The sequence below is a fragment of the Arthroderma uncinatum genome (genome assembly GCF_011692745.1).
Source record: "Arthroderma uncinatum strain CBS 119779 chromosome Unknown scaffold2, whole genome shotgun sequence".
NCBI lineage: Eukaryota > Fungi > Ascomycota > Eurotiomycetes > Onygenales > Arthrodermataceae > Arthroderma > Arthroderma uncinatum.
This window is the reverse complement of record NW_022983864.1, coordinates 2194007-2218771: the sequence shown is the minus strand read 5'-3', so window position 1 is coordinate 2218771 and position 24765 is coordinate 2194007. Positions and strand designations below refer to the sequence as shown.

The 24765-nt window shown below is 47.5% G+C and overlaps 8 protein-coding genes across 8 annotated transcripts; 2 read left to right on the top strand and 6 right to left on the bottom strand.

The window, feature by feature from the left end:
- Positions 1-105: 105 nt before the first annotated feature.
- GIQ15_02637 (SNF7 family protein) lies at positions 106-1847 on the bottom strand (the record flags this gene model as incomplete). Its single annotated transcript, XM_033550054.1, has 5 exons — positions 106-825; positions 886-1080; positions 1151-1381; positions 1452-1731; positions 1798-1847. The coding sequence occupies 5 exons, from the start codon at positions 1845-1847 to the stop codon at positions 106-108; spliced, it is 1476 nt and encodes a 491-aa protein (XP_033407215.1).
- Positions 1848-2780: 933 nt separating this feature from the next.
- Positions 2781-5080, bottom strand: GIQ15_02636 (uncharacterized protein; the record flags this gene model as incomplete). The annotated part of the gene is made up of 2 exons (XM_033550053.1): positions 2781-3931; positions 4003-5080. 2 exons carry the CDS (start codon positions 5078-5080, stop codon positions 2781-2783), a joined length of 2229 nt encoding a protein of 742 aa, XP_033407214.1.
- A 635-nt stretch (positions 5081-5715) lies between these two features.
- On the top strand, positions 5716-7446 carry GIQ15_02635 (tRNA nucleotidyltransferase; the record flags this gene model as incomplete). Its single annotated transcript, XM_033550052.1, has 3 exons — positions 5716-6523; positions 6582-7145; positions 7205-7446. 3 exons carry the CDS (start codon positions 5716-5718, stop codon positions 7444-7446), a joined length of 1614 nt encoding a protein of 537 aa, XP_033407213.1.
- A 2156-nt stretch (positions 7447-9602) lies between these two features.
- On the bottom strand, positions 9603-13195 carry GIQ15_02634 (polyphosphoinositide phosphatase Fig4; the record flags this gene model as incomplete). Its single annotated transcript, XM_033550051.1, has 2 exons — positions 9603-9695; positions 9989-13195. The coding sequence occupies 2 exons, from the start codon at positions 13193-13195 to the stop codon at positions 9603-9605; spliced, it is 3300 nt and encodes a 1099-aa protein (XP_033407212.1).
- A 518-nt stretch (positions 13196-13713) lies between these two features.
- On the bottom strand, positions 13714-15078 carry GIQ15_02633 (lipase 1; the record flags this gene model as incomplete). Its single annotated transcript, XM_033550050.1, has 1 exon — positions 13714-15078. One exon carries the CDS (start codon positions 15076-15078, stop codon positions 13714-13716), a length of 1365 nt encoding a protein of 454 aa, XP_033407211.1.
- Positions 15079-16649: 1571 nt separating this feature from the next.
- GIQ15_02632 (alpha-1,2-Mannosidase) lies at positions 16650-18366 on the bottom strand (the record flags this gene model as incomplete). Its single annotated transcript, XM_033550049.1, has 3 exons — positions 16650-16944; positions 17012-17514; positions 17581-18366. The coding sequence occupies 3 exons, from the start codon at positions 18364-18366 to the stop codon at positions 16650-16652; spliced, it is 1584 nt and encodes a 527-aa protein (XP_033407210.1).
- A 1461-nt stretch (positions 18367-19827) lies between these two features.
- Positions 19828-20436, bottom strand: GIQ15_02631 (uncharacterized protein; the record flags this gene model as incomplete). The annotated part of the gene is made up of 2 exons (XM_033550048.1): positions 19828-19860; positions 19942-20436. 2 exons carry the CDS (start codon positions 20434-20436, stop codon positions 19828-19830), a joined length of 528 nt encoding a protein of 175 aa, XP_033407209.1.
- A 1405-nt stretch (positions 20437-21841) lies between these two features.
- GIQ15_02630 (translation initiation factor eIF-2 alpha chain kinase) lies at positions 21842-24253 on the top strand (the record flags this gene model as incomplete). Its single annotated transcript, XM_033550047.1, has 1 exon — positions 21842-24253. The coding sequence occupies one exon, from the start codon at positions 21842-21844 to the stop codon at positions 24251-24253; it is 2412 nt and encodes an 803-aa protein (XP_033407208.1).
- Positions 24254-24765: the final 512 nt, after the last annotated feature.

The following is a 24765-nucleotide window of genomic DNA, read 5'->3' as shown; positions in this document are numbered from 1 at the left end:
CCTTGTTGACTGTCATTGTCCTATGCAATATACAATGGCTGTAGCCATTCGCATATATATCACGTAGAGCACATCCTCTCAGATGTGAGAGAGGGAAGCAGGCGGCTACTCTGCAGTCTGTGGCAGAGGCTCGGGGCCCTGTTTGGCCTTTTCCGGTCGCTTGTCACCGATTGACATCTGCGACAGTTTGTCAATGCTTTCTTCCAAATCACCATCAGTGGTTTGACTAGCAGGGGTTCTTATTACCCCTTGGTTTCTCTCCAACTCTGCTAGTCGTTGGAGAGTCGCTTCAGCTTCCTTATCCTCCCTAGCTTCGCGCTCTTGATCTTCCATCTCCTGCAGCTCATCATCCAGCTCGGTTTCGTCGATCACGGGCCCAGCCTCGTTCAAAATGCCTCCAACTTCATCCACATTCTCCATTTCCTTTCTCAACTCTTCGACTACATCCTCAACTTTGTCCACACCGCCAAGTTGGGAGTTTAGCTGCCGCAGAACCCCTGTACTTGCTTGCATGACCCGTACGATATCAACCTGGCTAGCAGCTTGTTCGATTTTTAAATATACTTCTTCGAGCTGCAACAGCGTATCGCTGCGCTGCTGGAGGTTGCGTTCCGCTAATTTCCTTGATCGAAGGGACGATAGAGCGAGGATTCGGTTCTTGTTTGCCAGAGCATTCTGTGCATATGCAGTGAGTTTCTTTATTTTCTCGGCCAGGGTTGTGACTTGCAACGTTAGCCGAGCAATTATTGTCTTAAGGGAGGCGATTGCTCCATCCTCCTGTGAGATACTATCGGATGTATCGCTCGTATCTCTGAATTTTACTGTCTGTGTATATGTCAACGGTCTGAAAGCTGTATATACAAAAGAGCATGATGCAATACATACCTTTCCATCGTATAATATTACATTCCGATCCCGTGATAGGTATTTCAGAAGTACAATGAAGTCGGTAGTAGAGAGTAATGTCTCCTCTCCAAAAAGATGAGCAAACTGTATCATAAACATTTCTTTGGAATATATCCGATCGACGCTCGAGTTATGGTGGCCCACAACCCCCTTTATAAGTCGATTTGCTGCTTGCTGATAATAAGAACGTTAGTATGCATACCGCCTGTGATCTGAGACTGTATAATCCAATTAGTGAGCATACCTTGAGGTTATCGACCAGCACTAAATCGTTGGTCTGAAGCATGCCTGTGCCAGCCAAGTGGTCGCTGTCTGTCCCTATCACCAAACCACGAGCCTGTTTCATACCCCATGTAACGACCTGGGACAAGCTGGGCGGACTTGGGAATCGTAGCCAGCCACTCCTGAAAGGGCTGGTTTGACTACTTAAGAATATATCAAGGGGAATCATATTTCCACTGCGCAAAGCCTCGTCCTATCAGCCATTAGAATATGCCGAGTTATAATTAAGTAAATAGTCCGACAACAGGTAATAACAGACATACAATGACACATTGCAGTGACAGTGGCCTCCCCCACTCTCGTGTTTCTAGGTCTGCCATGAGCGCATTGCTAGTTCGCAGAACTAGGAGGTTGTTTCTATGCGATAGGCTTTCCTTCCCGGGGCGTGATTCGCGTGTAGAGCTGGCTGATAAAGAGGGGACATGCCCTGATAGAGTAGCGTTTGCTAGAGCCCGTTGCCATGCTGCCACGTTGCTATGATAGCCGTCAGGGTTCGTTTGCCTCTGCGGGGAGAAGTCGGAATATAACGACGGGAGGCGAGCCCTGTACATGACAAAATAAAGTCAGAAGCTGGCAAAATAAATTTACTATGGAGAGATGAAAGCAGACCTGCGGAACGCATCCTCATGATCGAGGATGTATGATAGAAGCTCACTCATTGTTGTGATACTTGCGGAAGTCAACACCAGCTTCTATATGAGGGTATACAGAGGAAAGCTGTGGTGTTCGAGCATATTACTCCATAGAGATAGGTTCACCTAGACATGAAATGGGACCAGCAGATCAGTCGTCTTCTTCTCGAATGCTCTTCTTCTTCACTCTTCATTGTTTCTTTCCTCAACTCGCGATGTTGACGCCGCAGATCTTATCGATAAGCAGGGAACTATCACGTGAACACCGTTATTATATAAGCTTCTTCTGTTTTGAGCCTCATAAAGGCCGTTTTTATAGAGAAAGGCGAGGGAGAGGGACAAGATGAGTGATTCTTTTTTGCATGGAGTGGAATGCAAAGATAAGTAAGAATCGTTTTTGCAGTATGTCAAATCAGGGACCTGACCCTGCCCTGTTATATTAAGCCCTTCTAAATCTATGCTGAGTGCCCCATAAAGGGGGACCATGAAGCAGTTCATTAATTAATTATAGAATAAAGTGGTTGTTTCAGATCCCATATCTGAGCTTCGTGGCAGCTAATTATAGGCAAATTAAGCTCTTATCTCCGTTTGATGGTTTCCACGCGGATACGTAGATGTTAGGCGGCCGGTAGTCAGCCTGTATAATGCCGTTGTCTTTCCCACTCCCATATCGGTAAACCTAGCACGATCCGGGCAAGCTCATCTGGTGGTGAAGACGGCATCTCTCCCAGTTTGTCTCCCTGTTAGCGTCAACGGTAGCTTCCAATGGGCGCTCTTGCGTGTGCTGGTCGGAATTGCCTTCTATATTCGTAAAATCATGATAATCCCGCCATACCAGGATCTATATACCTATACCAACTTGCAACTTAGGAAAATATCGGCATGTAGTGTACACAAGCAGAAGTCGAGGTTTGCCTAACCGTAAAAACGTTGACATTTCCAAGAGCTGTTCACGGCCGCTCACTCAAAGTCGTCATCTGCAGGTTCTTCGTCCTCGGTTTTTAGCCGTGTTGGTAATTGGGTAGGCTCCAAGGGCCCAACGGATCCCAAAAACGATCGTCGATGACGGCGAAAGTCAAGCTTCTCATTCATCTCTTCGGCAGTATCAAGCTGTTCGTCGGCAGACTGCTCGTCCTCGCCCTCGAGTCCTTGGGCTTCGAGACACCCCATCTTCACAGACAGCCTCAACTCTTCTACAAACTTTTGTAGATCAGGAAAAGCAAATAAGCCTTCCTCCAGAATATGTCCATAATGCCTCTCAGCTTCCTCTAAACAGCTAGAGGCAAGAGCAGGTTTTCCAATGCCTAACCAATAATCAGCAGCGAGAAGGGACCACATTCCAGCTTTTCGTCGTCGAGTTCCCCATTTAGTGCCTTCTGTTGCAACTTTGGCTGCAAAGCAAGCAGAGGTTCGTTCAGAGACAAGGATGCGGCCGACAGGCCCGACGAGGTTCATGTTCAGGACTTTCATTTTCCATTTAGCAGCATGCTCAGCGGCTGCACCTCCCCGGGATTTCAGGAGTTCAGCCCCAAGAATGACCGTGCGAAGAGTATTCTGGCTGTCTGAACATCGAGTGAGGTAGGAATAACAGGCGATGTCTAGTAATTGGTCAATAGTATCAAGTTTAGATTTAATCGTTGACGTCAGCGGATTAAGTAGCATGCTAATGGCGCACATCTCATGGGCACCGGCGTGGTATCTCCAAGCCTTGTCATTTCCGAAGTCCCCCCTGAGAAGATCGTACGTGGACGAAGCAAGCTTGAAGTCACGGAGCATGAAGGAATAATCCGCCATCTTTCGAAGGAGGGCTTCAGGGGAGTCGGGCTTATAACAATCTTGGTAAGGGTCGTAATTGCTTCCCGGTCCACCGGTTCCAAAAGCACCAGAGGATTTTGAGCTCGAGCCAAAGCCAGTCCAGCGCTTGGACATTGACATGAAACGACCACTCAGACCTCGTCTTCGAGAAGCAACCTGTTCGTTCCACAGGGCAACACGATTCTCCATGTGAGGGATAACAGATTGGGCCACTAGCTCCCTGATAAAGGATATGATGGCCGTTACATCAGACTCGAATATGTAAGGAGGTTCCCACCCAACATCTATCAGCGGTTCTGTGGGTCATACATATATTAGATTGACGGTAATAAAGTACAGGTTCCATATAAGAAAGGGAAAAAAATACCTTGTTCTCTCATCTCTACGAGTTCCTCCCGTGAACTCCGCCACTCGCATGTCGGAAACGGCATGCTATCGTCATCTGTCAAAACACACTGGTTGCTTCGAAGCCTCAACATATGACAGTGTAGACCAAAGTGTCGTTTCATTTGGTCAAACAGAGTGGTTGACTGAGTAATATCATCTTTATCTTCATCGTGAACGAGAACGTAGTATCGGAGATATTCTGGGTTAACCCAGGGTTGAGGCCCCTGCTCTCCATGGCTTGTGCTAGCATATAGCTGCCGTAAGGCTTCCAAGGGCGACGGCGTGCTAGAGCTGATGGCTATGACGCAGGCCACAGGGTGAAGGAAGGTTTCATGGGGTGTAGGCGAGTCCACTGATAGAAGCCGTTTTAAAAATAGTTTATATAGCGGAGATGACAGCGTGAGGCCTTTGGGTGCAGATTCACCAGCAAATATCGCGTCACTGGCCGCCCTATTAGAGGGTTCTAGGTGGCTTTCCAGTACTTTTTCGATTTGTGCTAAAGGGGGTATCTTGTCTATATCTTCCCAACCAGCCCCTGAGGCCTGATTGCTGCCATTTGAGTGCATAAACCGGACTCCGTAATCGTCCCAACTCCGACTTGAGCCCACTCCATCACGAATAACCACCTTCCCGGTGATGTTCTCACCAAACGGCCGCAGGAGCTCGCAAAAACCGCCTTTGAGACCCTTCCTCCGGATAAGCTCATTCGTGTCATGTGAAGCGTAAACACTGATAGCCGGAGAAAAGGCCCGTATTATTATGGACCGTATGTCATCTGCGGCATCAATCTGGTGTCTGGCGGGCGAGAGAGTGGACGACCGAGAGAGTCGTTGGGAGGAGCGCGAGAGGCGTCGGTCAGGCGAGCTGGCCCGGGACGAGGAGGTGGACTGCAGCTCGGAGGCCAGGGAGCTGTGCAAAGCGCTTTCAGAGAGAGGTGTCAGCGCCGGCTGCTGCGAGTTCTGCAGACGCTCAGCGTATCTAGACTTGGTGGGCAGAGGCGAGGCCGGCGAGAAGGAGGGCGGCGGTTTGATCGGGGGAGCATCGTCGGGGGTTGTCATGGAAAATTTGGTGTCTTTGAAGGAGCTTTGGATCTGCCGAATGGATTGCTTGCCGTGAACATGTAGCCGATGCTTGCGCAGAGTTGGACGCTTGTTGCTGAGAGAAGTCGAGGTTGAGGTCGAGGGTTGATGCTTGCGTGTTGTTGTTCACAAGCAAATCTGCCCGACGGAGAAAAGATGACTTCATCGCCAAAATATATATTTATTTTTATTATATTCGAAACGGTTTATTCAATATATTCCTCCGCCATTCACCAACCTCTAGCGATCTCCCCTTGCTTATAACGTTCGTTAGGTACGAATAGACTCCTGCTGCGACTTTTATGTTAAAATAGCCGGGATTGTTTGCTCACGGAGTCGATGGTTGACTCATGCGTATACAGATGGAGAGGAAATCATTTCAACAACACGACCGGAAAAGAGAGATATAACAGTGTATATAACCGATGCGACCACTGCTCAGGTCGTTAGGAACTCTCTGTCAACAAACACTACCTGCACGCAGACGACCTAGCTTGAAGATTCCCCCCCTTCTCACGCCTTCCAGACGACTTAATCACACCCAGCGGACCGCTGTTTTGCCTATGAGCAACCTCCCGAGTGAAGCTGAGAGACCAAGCAAGCGAAGACGCACCATGGGATCGGTCTTTGCAGCGTGCGCATCAGCGCGCAAGGCTGAAGTGCAACTCAGTCCAGAAGAAGCTCTCCTACGAACACTCCTGCTTGATACCGTAGAGCATATACGGCTTAGGTCCAGCGATGATTCGGAGCGCCCTGATTTGATCCTGCGTTTTACCGGAGGCTGGGTTCGCGACAAACTCCTCGGCGTAGGGAGTCAGGATATTGATGTCGGAATCAGCACGATGACTGGCTACGACTTTGGACTGGCATTGAAGGAATATCTTGATATCCCGGAAAACCTCGAGAAGTACAAGGCGGATTACCCAGAGCATGCCCTCAAAGGGATTATTGGCGGACTACATAAAATCGCGGCAAATCCGGAGAAATCTAAACACCTCGAGACAACTACTATTCGCGTGTTCGGGTTTGACGTGGACCTGGTGAACTTGAGGAAAGAAACATATACAGACAGCAGCCGGAACCCCCAAGTTGAGTTTGGGACTGCTGAAGAGGATGCGCTTCGCCGTGACGCTACCGTAAACGCACTATTCTATAACCTACATACGGACGAGGTTGAAGATTTTACTGGCAGTGGTTTGTCTGATATGGAATCAAAGCTCATACGCACACCATTAGCGCCATATCAGACTTTCAAGGATGACCCATTACGAGTTCTACGATTAATCCGGTTTGCCAGCAGGCTCACATATACCATTGACCCAGATACAGAGGAGGCAATGCATAATGATGACATCAAGCATGCACTAAAAATGAAAATCAGCCAAGAAAGAATTGGCATTGAGATTGAGAAGATGCTGCGTGGTAAGCCATTCGTTGAACGCCCTGGCAAATCCTAGTGCTTATATCGTGTGCTATCTAGGCCCCGACCCGCTAGGTTCACTGGCAATTATAAACCGGATAGGGCTATACGATACGATCTTCGCAGATCATCGAGATAATATGGCCGTGAACGCACCTTCGTGGCCAACTGTTTATACCTTGCTTAACAGCATCATAAACGACAAAATCGAGTCGGAAATACCAAGTGGACTGCGAAAATCAATGCATAACTTCCTCATCCGGAATAAAGATGAGGAATACCGCTCTTGGATGATTGCTGCACTTTCACCGTGGGCGATGGTTGATGTTAAGAACCCCCTAACTAAAGACGAGATCAGGAAGATGGCACCGCGCCCTGTAAGAATCGCCAGGGATAGCCTTAGATGCGAAAAGAAGTTGACGGCCATGCTCAACATCGCGACTACTCGTTACCAACTCATCTCCGATACTAAGACTGCCTTCGTCAATGGAGAACTTAACACCTCCCTACCTGATACTCGCTGGAAAATTGCAAGTCTTGTCCGAACCCTTGGAGCTGACTGGAGGCTTTGTTTTATCCAGGCAGTTCTTTTGGATATTATGCAAGGGAAAGAGGCCGAACTTGGTGAGTACTCTAGACCGCAGGCTAGTCAATTTACAACAATACTAACATCACATTCATAGTATTAAATGACTACTTGAAGGTACTGCAGTTCCTAGAGGAACAAACCCTTCTTGACGTGACTGAGCTTAAGCCTCTTGTAAATGGGCGCGATATGATCGCGGCTCTGGATTCAAAGGCGGGAGCGTGGCTAACGTCTGCACTGGAGATTGCTATGGAATGGCAAATTCGGAACCCGGACCGATCCGACGCAGCGGGCGCAATAGAGGAGGTCATCCGCAGGAAGGATGAGCTCAAAAAATGAAGCCCGTACTTGAGGCTTTGGCTGAATATAGATTTACAACATTATAGATTAGCCTTGCTGTAGACATTTTAGCAACATTGATCCATCACTCCCATCACAGCGTTGCCACGATAAAGTGTAATCGTCTAGCTCTATTATGTAGTCGACGGATTTCCCTGATTAAAAGTAGGGATGAAACATGTCTATACATACTCCTCTGTATTTGTGGTTAAATAAATATTTAGGTTGAATGTTCACAGTGCAACTAGTGCCGCTTTGTTCCGCTCGCTAGCTATAAATATTTAATTGCTTTCTCCAACCACCAAGTAGCTACATACTCACTTGAGATTCATTACTGGTTTATCCAAGGTGGGTATGGATTTATATCGTGAATCAGCTCGGAAAAGCCTCCAGCATGCCAGAGGCAAAGATGATCCAAATATTTATAGCCAGCTTGATGCACGATCTTGCAGCATAGGACTTCACGATCTATGGTCAAATATTTCTGAATGCAAAGACGATGATTCTGTCAGTGCCACGAGTCTACTTCATACCATGATTTATAAGAATATACAGTTTAACAAAAAATAATAGGTACTGGAGAACCTCCTGGTGGCAGAGGTTTGTCTTCGGGGCTGGAAAGCAGGAAAGGCAGGCGATGATAGAAATGCGGCAAATTCGATTTTACTATGGACTTTAGCTGTCCTATACCCTAAAGAAAATATTACTGGAACGTGGGATGAGTATAAGCTTGCAGATGGTCCGTATTGCCCTTGCTCTTGATGTTTATCATGATGCTAAACTCAGGTAGAGACAGAACGAGCCTCGATAATCTTGAAATATAGAGAGGAGCGTTTTAAATCAACCGTTGGCATACATGTTATCAACCATCTCGATTCAATCATCTTGTTTGAAGAAATAGAAAATTTGAAAGACGTCTTGTCAACTCTTGCAGTATTCAGTTCACCTGAAGACCCCTGGACCACGGTCGAAGGTGCCCAAGCGGCTAACGCACTTCTTGAGAAATACGAATCAAAACTACGCCACGAACAGGATTCTTTCTCAATTGCCATTGAAAATATTCTTCGGAGGACGGTGAAACCAGCTTTCTCCAGTACCACAAACCCCGCGATTACTTCGGCGGGACGCAAGAACATGCATCCAGTCCCACAACCTAGGTTTGATCCGACGTTATTTGACCCTGGATCTAAACCGTGGAAATTCAAAGAGGGCTACATCGTATCGATTCTAGGATGGATTATCCATCGATATAGGGTGCGTAACGTGTGTTCCGCTATTATTTGCCCAATATCTAACAGCTAACGGGAAGAAAATAGGCAACTGACCAAAACATGATCGAACGGCATTTCCCTTTACTTGTGCCTCCGATATTATCATTTATTGATGACGAGAGCCTTGCATTCAAAGCTGAAGGCTGCAGATTACTTCGGCGCCTCCTTGAACCTCTGGAAGAGGCTAAATCCGACATCCTACGTCGGACGAATCTTGACTCTGTCTTTCAAGATGCGTTGTCACATTGCCTCCTATCAATTCCCACTGTTACCCCAGAGAAGGAATCAGTTCATTTACTGAATTTTGCATACCCTGCTATATTTTCTGTGATCCGGACGCGGTTTTCGTCTTTCACTAGCTCTCGAGGGGGAGTCAAAGGGCAGCTCCCCACGAAGGTGAAGCCGGAGCTCGAAAAGGATAATCAGTTGCGAGTCTTATGCCTTACGCGTATCCTGCGCCACAACATCATTTCCTCATACCTTCACACTAGCAGTCCACGACCAGCAGAAGACACATCCATATCTTCATACCCGCACCCACGCCTTTCAACATTATTACTTAAACAGCTAACCGAAGCAATAAGTGAGCTCAAACTTGAAGCGACGAAGTACCTACAAGACATCGTTCCTTTACTTACTTCGACTCTTACGAATCCGTTCGGAGTAGCGTATATACCTCTACTCGTTGCAGCTGCCCAATGCTACCAGTCAGTCATTTTAAATTGCTGGCCACGCCTGTCAAGATGGAGGGGGGATATATTAGCTGGAGTATGTGCATGCTGGCTTCATTTATGCGACGACGAGGAGGATGGTCCTTCCCCCGACAGTAGGGACTTAGCGGAGAGAGGGTATCTTCGCTCAACTTTACAGCGGTTGGTAAAGCTTTTAAAAGTTGTCGAGATGGAAGAGGTTGTTGATTTTGATTCCGAACTCCAAAATCTCGTGGATGCAGATAATAGACTGAAGAATCTTCTGTTTCTATAGACACGTTCATGTAGTATGAGCTGTAGGGGCGCACACCTTACTGGGTTATCGACCTCTAGACAGCATGCATTGTGTCATAATTTTACATGAGAAGTATTTTCTGAATGGTTCGTAAATCAACACTGTGAGGTGAAATGGCAAATATGTAAGTTCTATGCATAAATGTTCCAAAATCGATAATTAGGGGTATCAAAAATCAAGGTTGAAAGCAAAACACGATAGTGTGACCAGAGCCACCAGAACTTGATAATTACTTCCATGCAGGAAATTTATTATCCACTTCATACCTCAACGCCTTGCTTAAATAAACTCTTCCCTCTCAGCCATTGCCTGTATCGCTTGTATCGCTTCTTATCGTAATCGTCCCCGTTAACTGTCAACCCCTCGTCTCCAACAGTTAAAAAGTCCGTATAATCCGCCAGGCTACTCTCAGCGATTGTGTTCAAACTCGTGTTTTCAAGATTGTGTTTGTTGGCATACTCAAAAAGGTCAAGATTGGACCCCCTCTCCGCCAACGAGGCTGCTGTTGGGGAGGCCTCTGATGTCACAACCAATGGCACCTTAAGTGGGTGGTTGACATAACGCTCATATTCTTCCGATTCAGCGGCAGAGATGGACGGATTGAGGGAGTCAGCAACCAGCTGACCAAAACTCCATTGAGCAACTTGAGCCTTGGTAGCATTATATGGCGGTTGGTTATAGGTGTTCGTAAGAGAGGGCATACCGTTTGGTTGGAGGGAATCTGTGGTTTGTGGCTTTTGTGTTCCTTTTAGGATGCCAGTTTGGGGAGTAAGCCTCCCTGATGAGGGCTGAAGCCAATGTTGTAGTGGCATAGCGCCTGAGTAGGCGTTATTCGGCCCATTCTTGATATCCTTTAACTCATCTGATGGCTCTTGAATTGTGAGACGTTTATTTGGTGGAGTTTTCCTATCGCGTTGGTGATCTGGTTCGTGGTCTGTTCTGACGACAAAGGGGCTGAGATCATGCTCCCCTGGGTGCATAGATTGAAGTCGGTAATCCGAGAGTTTTGACCTCATTTTAAACGAGAACATCTTGGAAAAGGAAGATATGGCTCGAGGTCTGTAGTATTCAAGCCAGTAATCATCAAAGTCTCGAATACGCTTGCTTGCCAAAGCCGAGGAAGCCGAGGGAGCCGGTGGCATTTCTCGCTTTTTTAAGAACTCCTTGTTAAACCAAAGTATGTAGTTTTGCTTGTGTGTCGCGGACCAAGCTCGTGGGTCTGAATGGTGCAGATAATAGTCCGTTGTAAGGTTCCAGAGCATGGGCATACCCTGAGAAAACACATAGTTTCCTAGGAATAAATTATACGCCTCCTGTCTCTGAGCATCAAGAAAAGAGTTGTTATAGTATCGCTTAAAGCTCTCCACCATATCCCTCGAATGGCCTGTCCACTGGTTTAATTTTCGATACGTAGCCATTGTATTCACAAGGTGCGATCCGCCGTATTGAACGGCGATTGTATCTCCATGGCCATGCCACATGTTTGTAAACATATTGACAGCGTCAGTGTCATACTCTATGTATGTGTGGTTGATAATCCCTAGGGCGCGTAGCTGGTATCCTAAAGCACGTTTTGCAATGACAAATTGAGCTGCGTTTGTCCGGTCGAGGCAATCAATACAGTTTGTCCTGGCAATTCCATTTTGCATGCGCAGGCCAGATGCCTCATCTTCACCGTTTCTGAAAAATCCAGTCTTCGGAATGATATCATCTGCTATAGACTCTAGTATCCCGATGACATCTTGATCCCGGCTCTTCGATGCCCTGCTCATATCCCAAGCACGGTAGATAATTTTCTTATCCTCAGGAAGAAATTGGTTCAGGTAATTTACCGCATTGGTGTACTCAGTCAACAACTTAGACTCACGTGGAATCTTTTCTCTTCCCTTAATGAGATTCAAGACATAGACAGGCGCTCCGTATCTTTCGAAGAGGTTGTTGAAATGAAGAGCGGCAGCTGAATAAAACGGGTCAACAAGACTTAGAGATATGTCTGGCTTAGGAGTAACCCCAGTACTATCCTGCGTCCAGGATAGTGGGATACTCCCACGGTGCTGGACGTAGGAGGTGTATTGAGGATTTGCATAAAGTTCCGGCCCCGGTGCATGAAAAGATGTAGTCAACATGTCAGATACTATCTGCTCGGTTTCAACATCATTCGCAACATATCCAAGGTCGTTCACCCCGCGTTTGAGATAGCGTGCACCAGCAAAGAATCTGGATCGGCGAGCAATGAGGGTGAGGTATACAAGTCTCCCATAAATCGATATAGCTGACTGATCAACGTATCCATGAGTGATTGGTAGAAACCAATCATACACGTTTTTGAGCGACTTGGTGACGGGATTAAGCAAATACTGATTCCAGACGAACATAGAATTGTAGTCATGATTTCCATACCCACGTTGGCCCTTGCTAATTGCCTGACGCTCCGAAACAATATTATGCTGTAGCGTGCGGGAGATGTTATATGAATAACTGAAATAAAATGACCGTGTCAAATCGATGTTATTCATGACTGCGACGAACCTGGCCTCGTCGGCATGTTTCTCAGGTCTCTGTTTGGCTGTCGCTAAAGAATCCAGGGGTACGAGTTCTGTTCCGTCTATTTGATAGATATAATGACCTCCAAGCATAGCAACCTGGCTTCGTTTGGTTATCAGGAGCATGTAGTAGGAACCCGTGAAACGTATAAATCCTATAAGACCCCAAGTGCTGCATCGTAGCTTCAGCCCACCAGAGCTTTTATTGCCATCGTCCACAGCATCAAGAAGCTGATTCATCTCCTTTTTGGAATAAATAATTTCGTCTTCAGCAATGACAAGGTCCTCTTCTGGCCCGGCTGTACGGTCGATCTTTAACATTCGGAACCGTCGGTCTAGGAGATCCATTCCCACTAGATAGTATCTTGTCGCAGTTTCGTATAGTGAGAATTTATGCATCTTAGCAAAAGGAACCTGTCCATCCTTCGCGGCATCTCTCCCGCCATCGCCATCGCTAGTATTATCAACATCATCTCGACCTCTCTGTCCAGCACTAGTTGGCAAGGTACTTCTCTCGAACGATTTGGCAATGTAAGGCTCTTCATCACCCCCTTCTCCGTCATCGTCAAATATCAACATGCCAGTTGAATCACGGCGTTCGTCAGATACGTTGTGAGGTGCTATAGAACTGCCTGTCTGCTGCGTATTTCGTGTATGTGTCTCTTCATTGTGGACAACGTTCTTTTCTGATTCAGACGGATGTTGGACCGTGGCCGACGCATCGATCAGGGGTGGGTTGGCGCCATCGCGATCTGCTATAATATTAGTAATGCCACTGCTATCAGCGTGTTGAATGACGCCGTCAGACGATGTCCGCCTGATTTCTGTAGGCTCGTGCGGTTGTGGCTGACTGGCAGCTGATTGTTCTGCAAGAGAGCTTATCTCCGCTACGACATTCAGGGGCGGAGTAACATCGTCGAAGCTCTCCATTATCCTCAGTTGCTAACCATGGACTAGCTAGGCGTTTATCGAACAGTCCAGAGAAGGTGGAAATCACATCGTCATTCGATTATCTCAAGCTTGCTCCGTCATCGAGGAGAAGGTGAGGTCAGATGCTTAGTCATTAAGATAAGATGAGGATAAAAGTGACTTTTTACATAAGCAAAACACAAGCCAATAGAAGTTACATAAACACCTTTTTTCGAATAATCGGGCAATATTACTGGATGAGAGTCTATTACGTAAGATATGCAATTTATGAACTCTTTTATTAGCTGTGATATTTCACGTGTCTGATTAGCTAATGTCGTTCATGTTACCAGATGCAGTAAGAAGAAGTTCCGACATCCTTTCAGCAAGTCAACGAAGGACAAGTCGTGTACACTACCAAAGAAGCGGTTTGAAAATTGATTGATATTCATTAATTCTTGTCCAAATATGCAGACTCCATGCCCAAAAATATTTCGTGAATATATACATAAATGCATCCGGTCCCATTCATTATTTCGTTAATGGGCAAAGTTGAGGCCTGAGATGGGTTTGCCCAACAACACCAGGAACTCCTTGATAAGAGTAAAGCTGAGAACTCTCAGGGCGCGAGGGTCTAAGAAACTGATGAATTCCTTGGTCTGTTTGCATTTGGTACCAACAGACTTCCCCGCGTATCTATCGGCAAGCCAGTTCAAGGCATCAGGCGCACCGGTGACAGCCAGAAGTAGGTGCTTTGCAGTCAAATCGCGGTTGTGGTGGACGATGACTCCGTTGTCACAATAGTACTTCACAAGGGCATTGGTTTCGGAGGCAGGACTGACTTCATCGTTGTCGGCCTTGTAAATGAAGAGTGGGATCTTGGGAATGTGCTTGCCCATTGAGTTTTCATCCATGATAGCCACTAGGTCTGGTCGTGTCAAGACTTTTGGGTCTTTGAGGTAAGTCAACATGTCCTGGTATGCAAAGTCGGCAATGTTGGCCGTAAAGCACTGATCTGCTACCTTCATGAAGGCATCTCGTTTTTCAGGGACGAGCTCCTCATCGATAACCTTCCTGATGACAGGGTAGTCTTTGCTTAGTCCAAAGATACCGCCGGGTATCAGGCCAGTGAAAAAGCCTTTATTGACAGATTGAACAACGGTGCTGACTTTGGGAACTGTTCCTCCAAGTGCTGCACCGGCAATCTTCAGCTCAGGTGCGTAGCTGGGTTGAAGTTCGGCAGCAAAGCCACTCGCTAGACTACCGCCAGAATACCCCCACATAGTGATAGTGGCATCTTTTGCAATGCCGGTGAAACTGGTTGAGGCCAAATTTGCACGGATACCATCGAGGACAGCGTAGCCCGCGCGGGAGTTGGCGAGCCATGAGCCTTCCAACCCTTCGAAATCAGGGGCGGTCACGACCCACCCGTTGTTCAGGGCCGCGATCATGAGAAGAAATTCAGCTTCGGTGACGATGGTTCCAAGCTTTGGGCCGGTTTGGTGATCCTTCTGCACGGCATAAGAGACGCCGCAGTTCGGAGAGGAGGCATCCTCCGCGACCTGGAAGGAGAGGAGCTTCTTGTAATTGGGCTTCTCGGGGATTAGGATTGTGGTCACGGCGACGGTTGCGTTGCGAAAGTTGTCGCTTGTGCGGTACATGACATGGTAGGCGTCCTTTAGTTTCACAGGTATTTTGCCCAAGATGGCAATGGGGTTGGGGACTTTGCGCTGCTTCAGGATAGCACCAGGCGCAGCATTCTCATAGCCTTCAGGGGGTCGGTAGAAGGGGTCTTCGGAAGGAAGGGGAGCTGCTCCACGGAGTTGAAGGCGCCATGGTGGCAGAGCTTGAGCCGTGATTGCGAAAAACAACAGGCCAAGCCAAAGCTTGAGGAGGACGACCATGATGACGGGCCGCTTCTTCTTTATTTGATAGTTGAGGGAAGAGAAGAAGTGCCAGGGAGGATGCTACCAGAGAAAGAGCACAGCCGGTTGGGGGTGAGAGATCGCCTACAGAAACAAATGCAGCGAGGTGACGAACACGGGGGTTTTATACCCAGCTAAAGACATTCTCGAGACATCTATTTTTTTCCCCAGGTTTTTTTTCTCCTATGCCGACCCCGTCTTCAACCCCGCGTGGGGCTTACATTTACTTTTTACAAGGGCGTGACTCCAGCGTGGGAGCCGCTTTGTTAGCACCACCAGGCCCCATAGCGAGAAGACGGACTGTTAGAGAACGAAACGGCGCTGGTATGTAACTGCTGTGGTGTTTTTCGGCGTCGACCTCGGTTTTGAGCATCAAAAATGCAGCTGATAGAGCCAAGAACTCCCAGTACGAGCTTTAAAGCTTCGACCCTGGTGGCGGCCCCATGAGCTGTAAGGCTAGTGGCGCTGAACACTCCGGGATAATTTCAGAAATGCACATCTCAAATTTGGCGATCTCGACGCTAACTCAAAGCCACAGCACGCGCAACAGCGGCATCACGGCTGAGGCGCGTGAAACGCGACACCTAACGGATCTATATTTACAAGGTGATCAGCTCTGCTCTGTAGCTCAAGACCAGTTGTGTAACATGATGTATATATTTCGATATGTTGCTGGTGACCACTCTCTCCAATTAATCCTCAGTGCTTTGTACGCCCAGATAAACTCAGGTCACGAGGGTCAATGAAGTACAGAAAATTGTTCCCCGTCGAGCTCCGTTTGGCTGAGTTTATTCTGGGTTCACTGCCCCTGACCCCTGACCCTTCTCTGGTGTCTGGTGCCTTGTCCAACCACAGCTGGTTCATCGAGATCTCAATTGATGCACCAGATCAATTGACAACAATAATGCTAGGACCAGCTCTCGCCAACCCCTCCCAACATGTACTCCGTACACGTACGGAGCTACGGAGCACATAGGTTCGAAATACTACTGCTGAAAAAGTATAATTGTATGCGGAGTGCATACTGCAAGTGTAGGCGCCAGGGTGTACGAAGAACTCAACTGCCTCGGCGGACTAACCTCTATGGTCGAGATGGAGCATGTGTGGGTACACTTGTACGGTGTGCTTACCAGAGAAAAGAATATTCTGACATAACGATTCATGTCTGCCTATGCTAGCTAACGCAATCGGACAATCCCCGGATTAAGCCATCGGTTAATAGAGTTGAGCTCGGTAGAGCAATGTGGGTTAGCCCTGTCCTTGCGGAGAAATCAAAATATTTTCACAAAAAGAATTATGACGGATGAGATGTCAAAAGGCGGCCCAGCAGGAGGAGAGCAGTGCGAGAAGGCAGCCCGAGATTTCACATGGGCACGGTCTTCGGATGGTTAGTCTATTCCGTAGTGGAATACTCCGTAAAGAGCATCGTATAATTGGTAAGAGTTCACAAAAGGATCGAACTAGATTCGGCCTATATATATAACAGAATTTTGAAGAGGAAGCTAGGAATACTGCATAAGGTAGAAAACGGGAAGGAGTGTAAGGGAAGCCTAGGTTGGCCGTAGCAACGGATGTGCTTCGGTGTTGAAAACATATTTATCCAAACTGATGAGATCCGGCTCACTAAATAGGAGATAAAAGTATTTCAGCGTTTCGCCCGTCCAAAAGGACTCCATCTCGTCCATGATCTCAGAGTTCGCTAAAGTCACGTCCTCAATGGCACCGTAGCCGATCTTGGTTTTGGAGGCTTTCTCGATTGCCTTGAACATCTCCCATCCTTTATCCTGGAGCGTCGTGTCCCCGGTGATTCGATAAAGAATGAATACCGACTCAATGGCTTCTGGTCTTCATGGCACATCTACGTCAGAATCGCCAAACTAAGCAAAAAAACGTTGATACATAAGCTACTCACCGAAGATGATATTTTGGATCCGAGATCAACTTGAATCCCGGAAACATCCCTTTCTCTCTCGCCTGCCGCTTAAGTTCTTCTAGCGGCTGCTGGTTATCCTCGTCGCTATTGAGCCATTCCCGTAGATCCCAGGAACAGCCCGAACTTTCGTCCGTGCATTGAACGGCACGAAAGCTCTCTGGCATAACCCCTGCTGGCATGCTGTTGTAGGCCCAGATGCAGCCGTCAACTAGTTTCCTACCAATGTTGAGATCATCCGGGCGATCGAAGATTTTGGAACCAATGGCTAGCATCCCTCCGGCGAAGCATGTTAAATGTTGACTATCGGGATCCAGGTTTATGGCCGTGGCCGACCTGGCCGAGGCGCGCACGGTGCCGGAGATGAGGATATCATCGCCCTGCTCCGTCATAGGGCGGAAGAACATGTGCTTCTTGGCCACATCTATAGCCTTCTCGTACATATGGCGATACTGCGATGACCGGCCGCCGAGCATGAGATATTCCTGATCGAGTCAGTGTCAAGATCGTGGCTTAAAGTTGGTAGTTGAGGACGATAGTGTGGATGATACCTTGGGTAAATACTCGTATAGAGAATCAGCCAACCCACCAAAGGAGAATCTATTGTCGACGTTGAAGTTGGGCGTCAGGGCATCGATAGATATCGGCCACAGCCCTGGAAGCGCTGTGTGGTCCTGGTGCTTATCCAGCATATTGGTGATACGTTGGATAGCATCATAGTATTTTGGGTCCCCCGTCAACTGTGTTAGGCGAGTGAACTCCACTGAAAGCGACCCTAGCTCTGCTAAAACATTGTTGTTGCTAGCTTCTAGATCCCGTTTTTCCTTTGATGCCAACCAGAACCAGCGAAGGACAGGCATGCGATTAGGCGTATCAAATGCAATGTATAGAAAATCGCCCAACTCTACCGCCTTTTCGAGGAGGATGGGATAGGAGCCATCGGACAAGTCGTGAGCCGCCAACAAGCCGCCCAGATAACGAATGGTGACCTCGAAGATGTTCAGGGTTAGGGTGTCCGAGGTGGAAAAGTCGATACGGGAGACTGCAGCCACAGCTTCCTCGAATTCCTTCTTCAATCCCATTATCCAGAGCGTATCCAAGCTATCGACCAATGTAGCTCCCCACCCGCCAAACGTATCTTTGGTTTGGCCAGTGACCGGACCGACCTCGTCCATCCCCCAGGCATATTTTTTATACCCTTTCCACGAATGACGGAACGCCGACTTTATCGCGTCTCTCCTCTCCTCTCGCTGTGCCTTTGCGGCGACATCCTCTTCCTCGAAGCCATATTGAATATGAGGGATGTTGGCGGGTGTCTGAGTCGGCAGCGGAATCATCGACGTGACTGGGTGATCTGGGACATATTCCTTCCACCAGTGATGGAAGTGCCGTTGCGTTTGAGCGGACGTGGAGCCATGTAAGGCTAATGAATTCGTACGAAACAGACTATAGAGGAAAAAGACCGATAATAATATAGGTACGATCAATCTTCGTCGGATGAAGCCCATATCAATTAGAATCAAGAAAAAGCCCGGAATTGCAAAGACGAAACGAGGGAAATCGACATATGAGGTAAAAAGATAACGACAGTATATAACAAAAAACGAACACCTACAGGAAGAAAAGGGACAGGAGAGAAAGGAGACGAGTGAAACAATTACACAGACGCCATAGTCGTCATCAAGCAAGTTCCAGCGTCAGGAGAGCCAAGAGTTGCCCCCATTGATGATGCAGCTGGTGGAGAGCTTGACGCCGCCGGCCCATCGCACACTGACAATCTCCATTCTCGCGATCTCGACCTCAGGACGATCCCAAGACGATCTCAAGGCGACGGAGCGAAGGCGGGAAGATGAATGCGATCGTTTTGCGGCGAGGGGGAGACCTGGACGTTTAAGTATATTCTCCGTCGCCCTGTGAGTTCCGGGTAGCCCCTGGCACTACTTTAAAGGACCCCTACAGCTAATCTGTGCCGAGGTTCAGGCTGAGGTTAAATATAGAGAGCCTTGTCCCAGAGACTCGAGGAACCGTTGGCCATAGCCATGTGGATGGGCGGCTTCATGCATTCTGTCCCTGCAGAGTGCCGCTATTTGAGAGTCTCCTTGGGCCTCCATCCGCAGCAGTTCCCGGTTGGCTATTACTTAGCTCTTATGCATCAAGATGTGGAACAGCAACGAAAATGCTGGAAACCCGGGAACACTCCAGGAAAGGTCACATAATGGATGTAAAAGAGATGAATGATGATATTCAGGCTCTCAGCTCATCTGGGACCTCTCTATTATATATATAAGAAAGAATTCACCCTACATTGCCCGTAATATAAGTGAACATGTCGGTTAAATTGAGCTCACGTGATGCTTCCGGACATTTTTCTGTTTTTATTTCCAACACTAGGTTGTAACATTCGCTTTGCTCACTCACTGAAGGCTTCATCCTACGGATATAACGCAACAACCAATAACAACACTGGCCCCTTATGCTTCACAACGGAGGCCGTGTTGTTGATTGGTTGATGGGTCCTAGGGCAGGTGGGCATTATGTAATACCTAGGTAATAGTTAATTTTGATGGAGTGGCACGTGATATATACGGAGTGGAACAATATTAGTCCTTGTACACACGTGATTGCCACATGAGAAAAGATAGGATGGCTCTTTTCTGGTCTTGGCATCAAAACCCCCATAGAGGAAGTATCTCAGATCGGTTCAAGTTCGAGATTTTGAGTGTCTTATACGAAATTTGAGATAGTTACAGCAGCAGCGGCAGCAGCTTAGCAATTGATATGTATAACTCATCTACGAATCAACCGTCAACACCGTGCGATAGCACTTCCGGCTACAAACAGAACGCTTTGCAAAGATCACGGCATGTCTGGCAAATGCCTTTCTACTCCTGTCACAAAAACGTTTGACATACCCAAGTTTTTTCGCAGATTTCTGTGAGAGCGACCTTCGTCAGGATGATGTCGTGCTCGGTTGTATGGGCTGCATTGCGTGGTGCGCGAGCAGTTACTCTGGAGAATGGGAGAGTTATGTCACCAGTAACTTCGGTGACATTTCTTTGCCGTGTGGCCACGACCTCCTCTACCACAACTCCTAAATGGCAGTGGGAGCGGGTTATTCTCCGCATCTCGACGCTGTCTAATTGCCAGCGGTGGAAGGTGATGGTTGGCGAGGTTCGGTCGATATTAATAGTGAGAACGATCTGGGTCTCGGAACCTGGCGCCTCGAGCCAGCCTCTTGCGTCGTTCGCAAGCTTGGTCTCGCTTTCCGATAAACCGGACTCGATGACCACGGTTGGCCAGTGTTTATGGACAGGCCCAAAGCTGCCATCGGGTTCCTTGACGAAGCCGTTGCTTGTGCTCTCGACTCGGGAACTCCCGTAGTTGATAACCTCGCTTCGAAGGCCCATATTATGTAGCTCGGTCTCTATTTCGTGCTCAATCCCCGTAACGGCTACCTCGTGTGGTTGATATACCGTTATTTCAAGAACCAGCAGCCTTTCTTGCAAGCTTGCAGTAATTTTTGGTCCTCTGTCCAGGTATATTTTATCAAAGTCTTGAAGGATAGTATGAGGCACGTCCAGGACCACGAGAAATGGGCTTTGAAGCTCATCTATACAACAACGCCGGATTCTGATGTCGACTGAACTCTTTAATCCCGCCATGTTGGTATACTTGATGTGAGGTGTTCCTTCCGGAAGTCCAAGCAATAGTCTCGAGGAACCGGCAGGACCTTGTAGCGTTGTCCCATTGAAAGGAGTCATAATGGACGCCCGTATAACAACACATTGTACGCATTGTAGTGAATAAGAATAAGGACACAGGTTGAACTGACATACAACTAGCCAACTAATATAATGGTAGTTATGACGTCAAGTCAGATACCATTTAACTGTTTATAAGTCAACTTCGATCATCGAGCTGAAAGGGTTCCTCCTCCATCGCTCGATACTTCGATTCTTCCTATCATACCGATGTGCCAGAGAACTGACGTCCGCCTGGAAGGATAAGGAACGTGATGGTGAGACGAAATTGGATATACGAGGCCTTGGTTGCGAGATACGATATTTATCACGATACGCCTCGCGATGCTTCAATCACAGGCAGAGCTCACTGCAGGTCGGTACAAAAGAATACGAACCGCTTTGCGATAGGTGGTAAATTATAGGTGAGTTGTGATTTGTCCTTGCTGCCGTCAGGTGTACTGTATCTCATGAAAGCCATATCTGCTGTGGTGAAATCATTGTTCTACACCGAAGCTTGTAATTTATTGCTTATTATTAAAGACGTTGTAGAATGAAAGCCGCTGTAAAATGCTCGCTTGTATATTATAATAGTGTATCGTAGGGTCCTACTGCCGAGTTCAGTTCAGTGTTGGCGGCTGAGATAGGCGTACGACTCACCGACCTAATGACATCTGTAAAGCGCGAAGAAGGGCTGAAATCATGCTGTATGGAAGATCACAGTGACTAGTCATTCGCTGGGCTTGTTGCGTGGAAGATAGTCGAAACTCAGCGATCGCGTGGTGGGAAAGCTGAGATGTGTTCTTTTCTCGAAGCCACAGGAGTTTTGAAAAGTATACACCCAAAGTGAAGTTCCTGACTCACCCTCTTAAAATAAAAAAGTGAATACTGAATAGCAAGCGCTCCATTCTCCTACTATACTAATCAGAATCCCTTCCTCTTCATGCTTCTCCTGTGTTTTTCTAGCACCTTTCTTTCTTCGTCCGATCGAGATGCAGTGAGTCTACCTGCAGGAAAGATGAACCTACGTTACTCGCCTCCAAAAGGTGCCCCTCGTCCTGCTTGATTGATCATGTCTCTGTCTATGTTTCGTTCGCCTCAAGATGACTCGTCTTCCGAGTCGAGTTATATATCTTCAGAAGGAGATCAGGAGACCGCCCACAGACCCGAGCAGAGTGGCGACTCCAGCTCTACCAGGAACGTTGAACCCGTCAGCAGCGTTGAGGCTGAGCCTTCAGCCAGAGAGATATTAGGAGGAGACTCTCTGTACGGGGACCTCGGGTTCCGCGATATCCCAGATGTGGATGCCGAAGGCCATGCTGCTCTTATGACTGCTGCTCTCCTTGAACACTACTGTCTCACCAAAGCCTGTGGGATCCTGAATGAGCAGTCAGGGAGTCGTGGACAGTTCACACATGATTCCCCAGAGGTCAAACTGCTGGGACGACGCCTCTATACGTACAAATCCAAGTTTCTATCATCTCATGGCATCGTTGCTCCCGGGGTCGACAATGATACCTGGGAGAGCACGAGGCAGTATTATAGGGAAGGACTTGATACGATTGGCATGGCCGCATTGGATGGGATAAATCTGAGTCCCAGGAAGACTGTACGAGCTTCCCGAGAAGATCCATTCAAGGCTCTTGATGCACAAGATCACCCAGCGGTGGAAGATACGACCAGCAATAGGGTTATTAGAATGAAACAATCGACCAACATCGATCTCCAACGGCTGATAACCGGAGGAGCAGATGTTCCATCAAATCAAAACCAGTTCGCTCCAGGGATTCTGGACCGTCTACAGCGTCAAAGCACCCCGCTTGCACGACCTATCAGCATACCATTTCTATACTCTCACCCATCCGGGATAGGAGGCTCCCGATATGCAACTGAGTTTGAAGAAGAGGCATTGATAGGGAGAGGCTCATATGGCGTGGTATATAGGGTCAGGCACCATGTTGATGGACAGGGATATGCTGTCAAGAAAATACCACTAAGCTCTAGGAAACTGCAGCAGTTGCAAGAGAGGGGGTTGAAGGAAGTTGACAACATATTAAAGGAGATTAGAACGTTGGCAAAGTTAGAACATATTAACGTCGTTCGTTACTATGGCGCGTGGGCAGAATACTCACCTACACCCGTCGCCTCGCGTTCATCTTCTCCGCCGAAGCGACAGCAAACGTTACTTAATCAGCCTTATAGTGAGTACGACGGAGGTACGTCCAGCTGCGGGATTGTATTCGAAGAGTCGGACAATGGTATTATTTTCGGTGAACCCACTGCTTCATCACAAGCAGAGCCGCACGAGGAAGAGTCTGAACCTTCGATGGATAGGTTATCTGTTGGCGACCATGACCGACGGAGAAGTAGCTTCGCAACAGTATCCTCAGATCGATCTAGAAAGTCATTTGCGGCTAGTGTTGAAGAAGATGAAACCGATACGAATGACGACGACCACGTCGAATCTATACCCCGCCAGCTCAGCTTTACATATTCGGGCCAGAGTTCTGTCAGTGAATCTGGTGCTGATATATTTAGTGACGGGCTGGGAGGGGGCGGGTCAAACATGCAACTTGATAGGAAAACTAGAGCCGACACTTCCGCCCCGGTTATTCTACACATTCAAATGTCACTCCATCCACTAAGCCTTGCGAAGTACCTGTCTCCGCAAGCAGATAGTGGCTCGACGAACGTCAATCGCCATTGCTACCACATTGTCCCATCCATCAAGTTACTTCTCGGAATACTGTCAGGGGTAGACTACCTTCATGCAAAGGGAATAGTGCATAGGGATTTAAAACCTGCAAACGTGTTTTTATCTCCCTCCGATACGGAAAAGGATACATGCATGTGTCCAATCTGTGACCACCATGGACAAGATGACAAAGCCTATTATACCATTCCTCGGATTGGCGATTTTGGCCTGGTAGCTGAATCACCAACGTACGGGAAGAATGAAGTGCCAGAGACTACTCCCAAAGCTATACGCCCGGTTGGAACTGAGTTCTACCGCCCACCACCTCATTCCTTCCATACACAAGCCACCGGTCCGCATCCGCATACAGACAATTCACTTGACATATACGCTCTCGGTGTCATTCTTTTCGAGCTATTATATAAGATTGATACTCGAATGGAACGACAGATGGTACTATCAAACTTGACCTGCTCTCCCAATAGCTTACCCCAATTTGGAGCATCGATGTCTCCTGAGAAAGATACCACTTTATTCCCGGCGCTGCCATCTGACTTTACAGAGAAAATCCTTCGTAACTGCATCCATCAGAGACGCTTTAAGGACGTTAGTGACGATAACGACGGTGATCATGCAATTCTTACTGCGAAAAACATTGCGAAACGTTTGGCATTATGCATCACAGGAATGGTGGAACTGGATATTCAACGTCGATCGACGTGCAAGATAGTTCGAGAAGAGTTGGAAGAAATATGTGACTTGGCTGAGCGGATATTGAAGGGAGAATGATTGTCTGGTTATTATGGTATTGCGAATACTTCGAGCGACTGGTTAATCTTTGACGAAGTTATACCCTCCTTAACATTTCAATTAATTCAACGAGCCCTAATATTTAGAAATACTCGAAAATGGAAATCAACCCATTAGAGAATGAACATAAAACCCACGTCTATTCGTTAGGTGTTCGTTAATATACAGCTTTCTGCGTAATCGTAACAAGGTGATAGCTATAGAAGATTATTGGAGTAGGAAAAGCGCCAACAAGACCAGTACAATTAAGGGACATTTGCAAGTATCTCCGTTAACCCGATCATTTGCATAGGCCACTCTACCAACTGGCGCCACGAAGGATGCAACGATTTATAGATTGCTTCAAATAAGTGATGGCTCCATCCCTCAGACCACCAGCACATATCAAGACGGCTCAATATTACGCAATAATGACCAAGTATAACCAGTGCCATGGGTTTTCGAATATGAAGAAATCCCAAATATGATTCGGGAACAACCATGGGCCAACG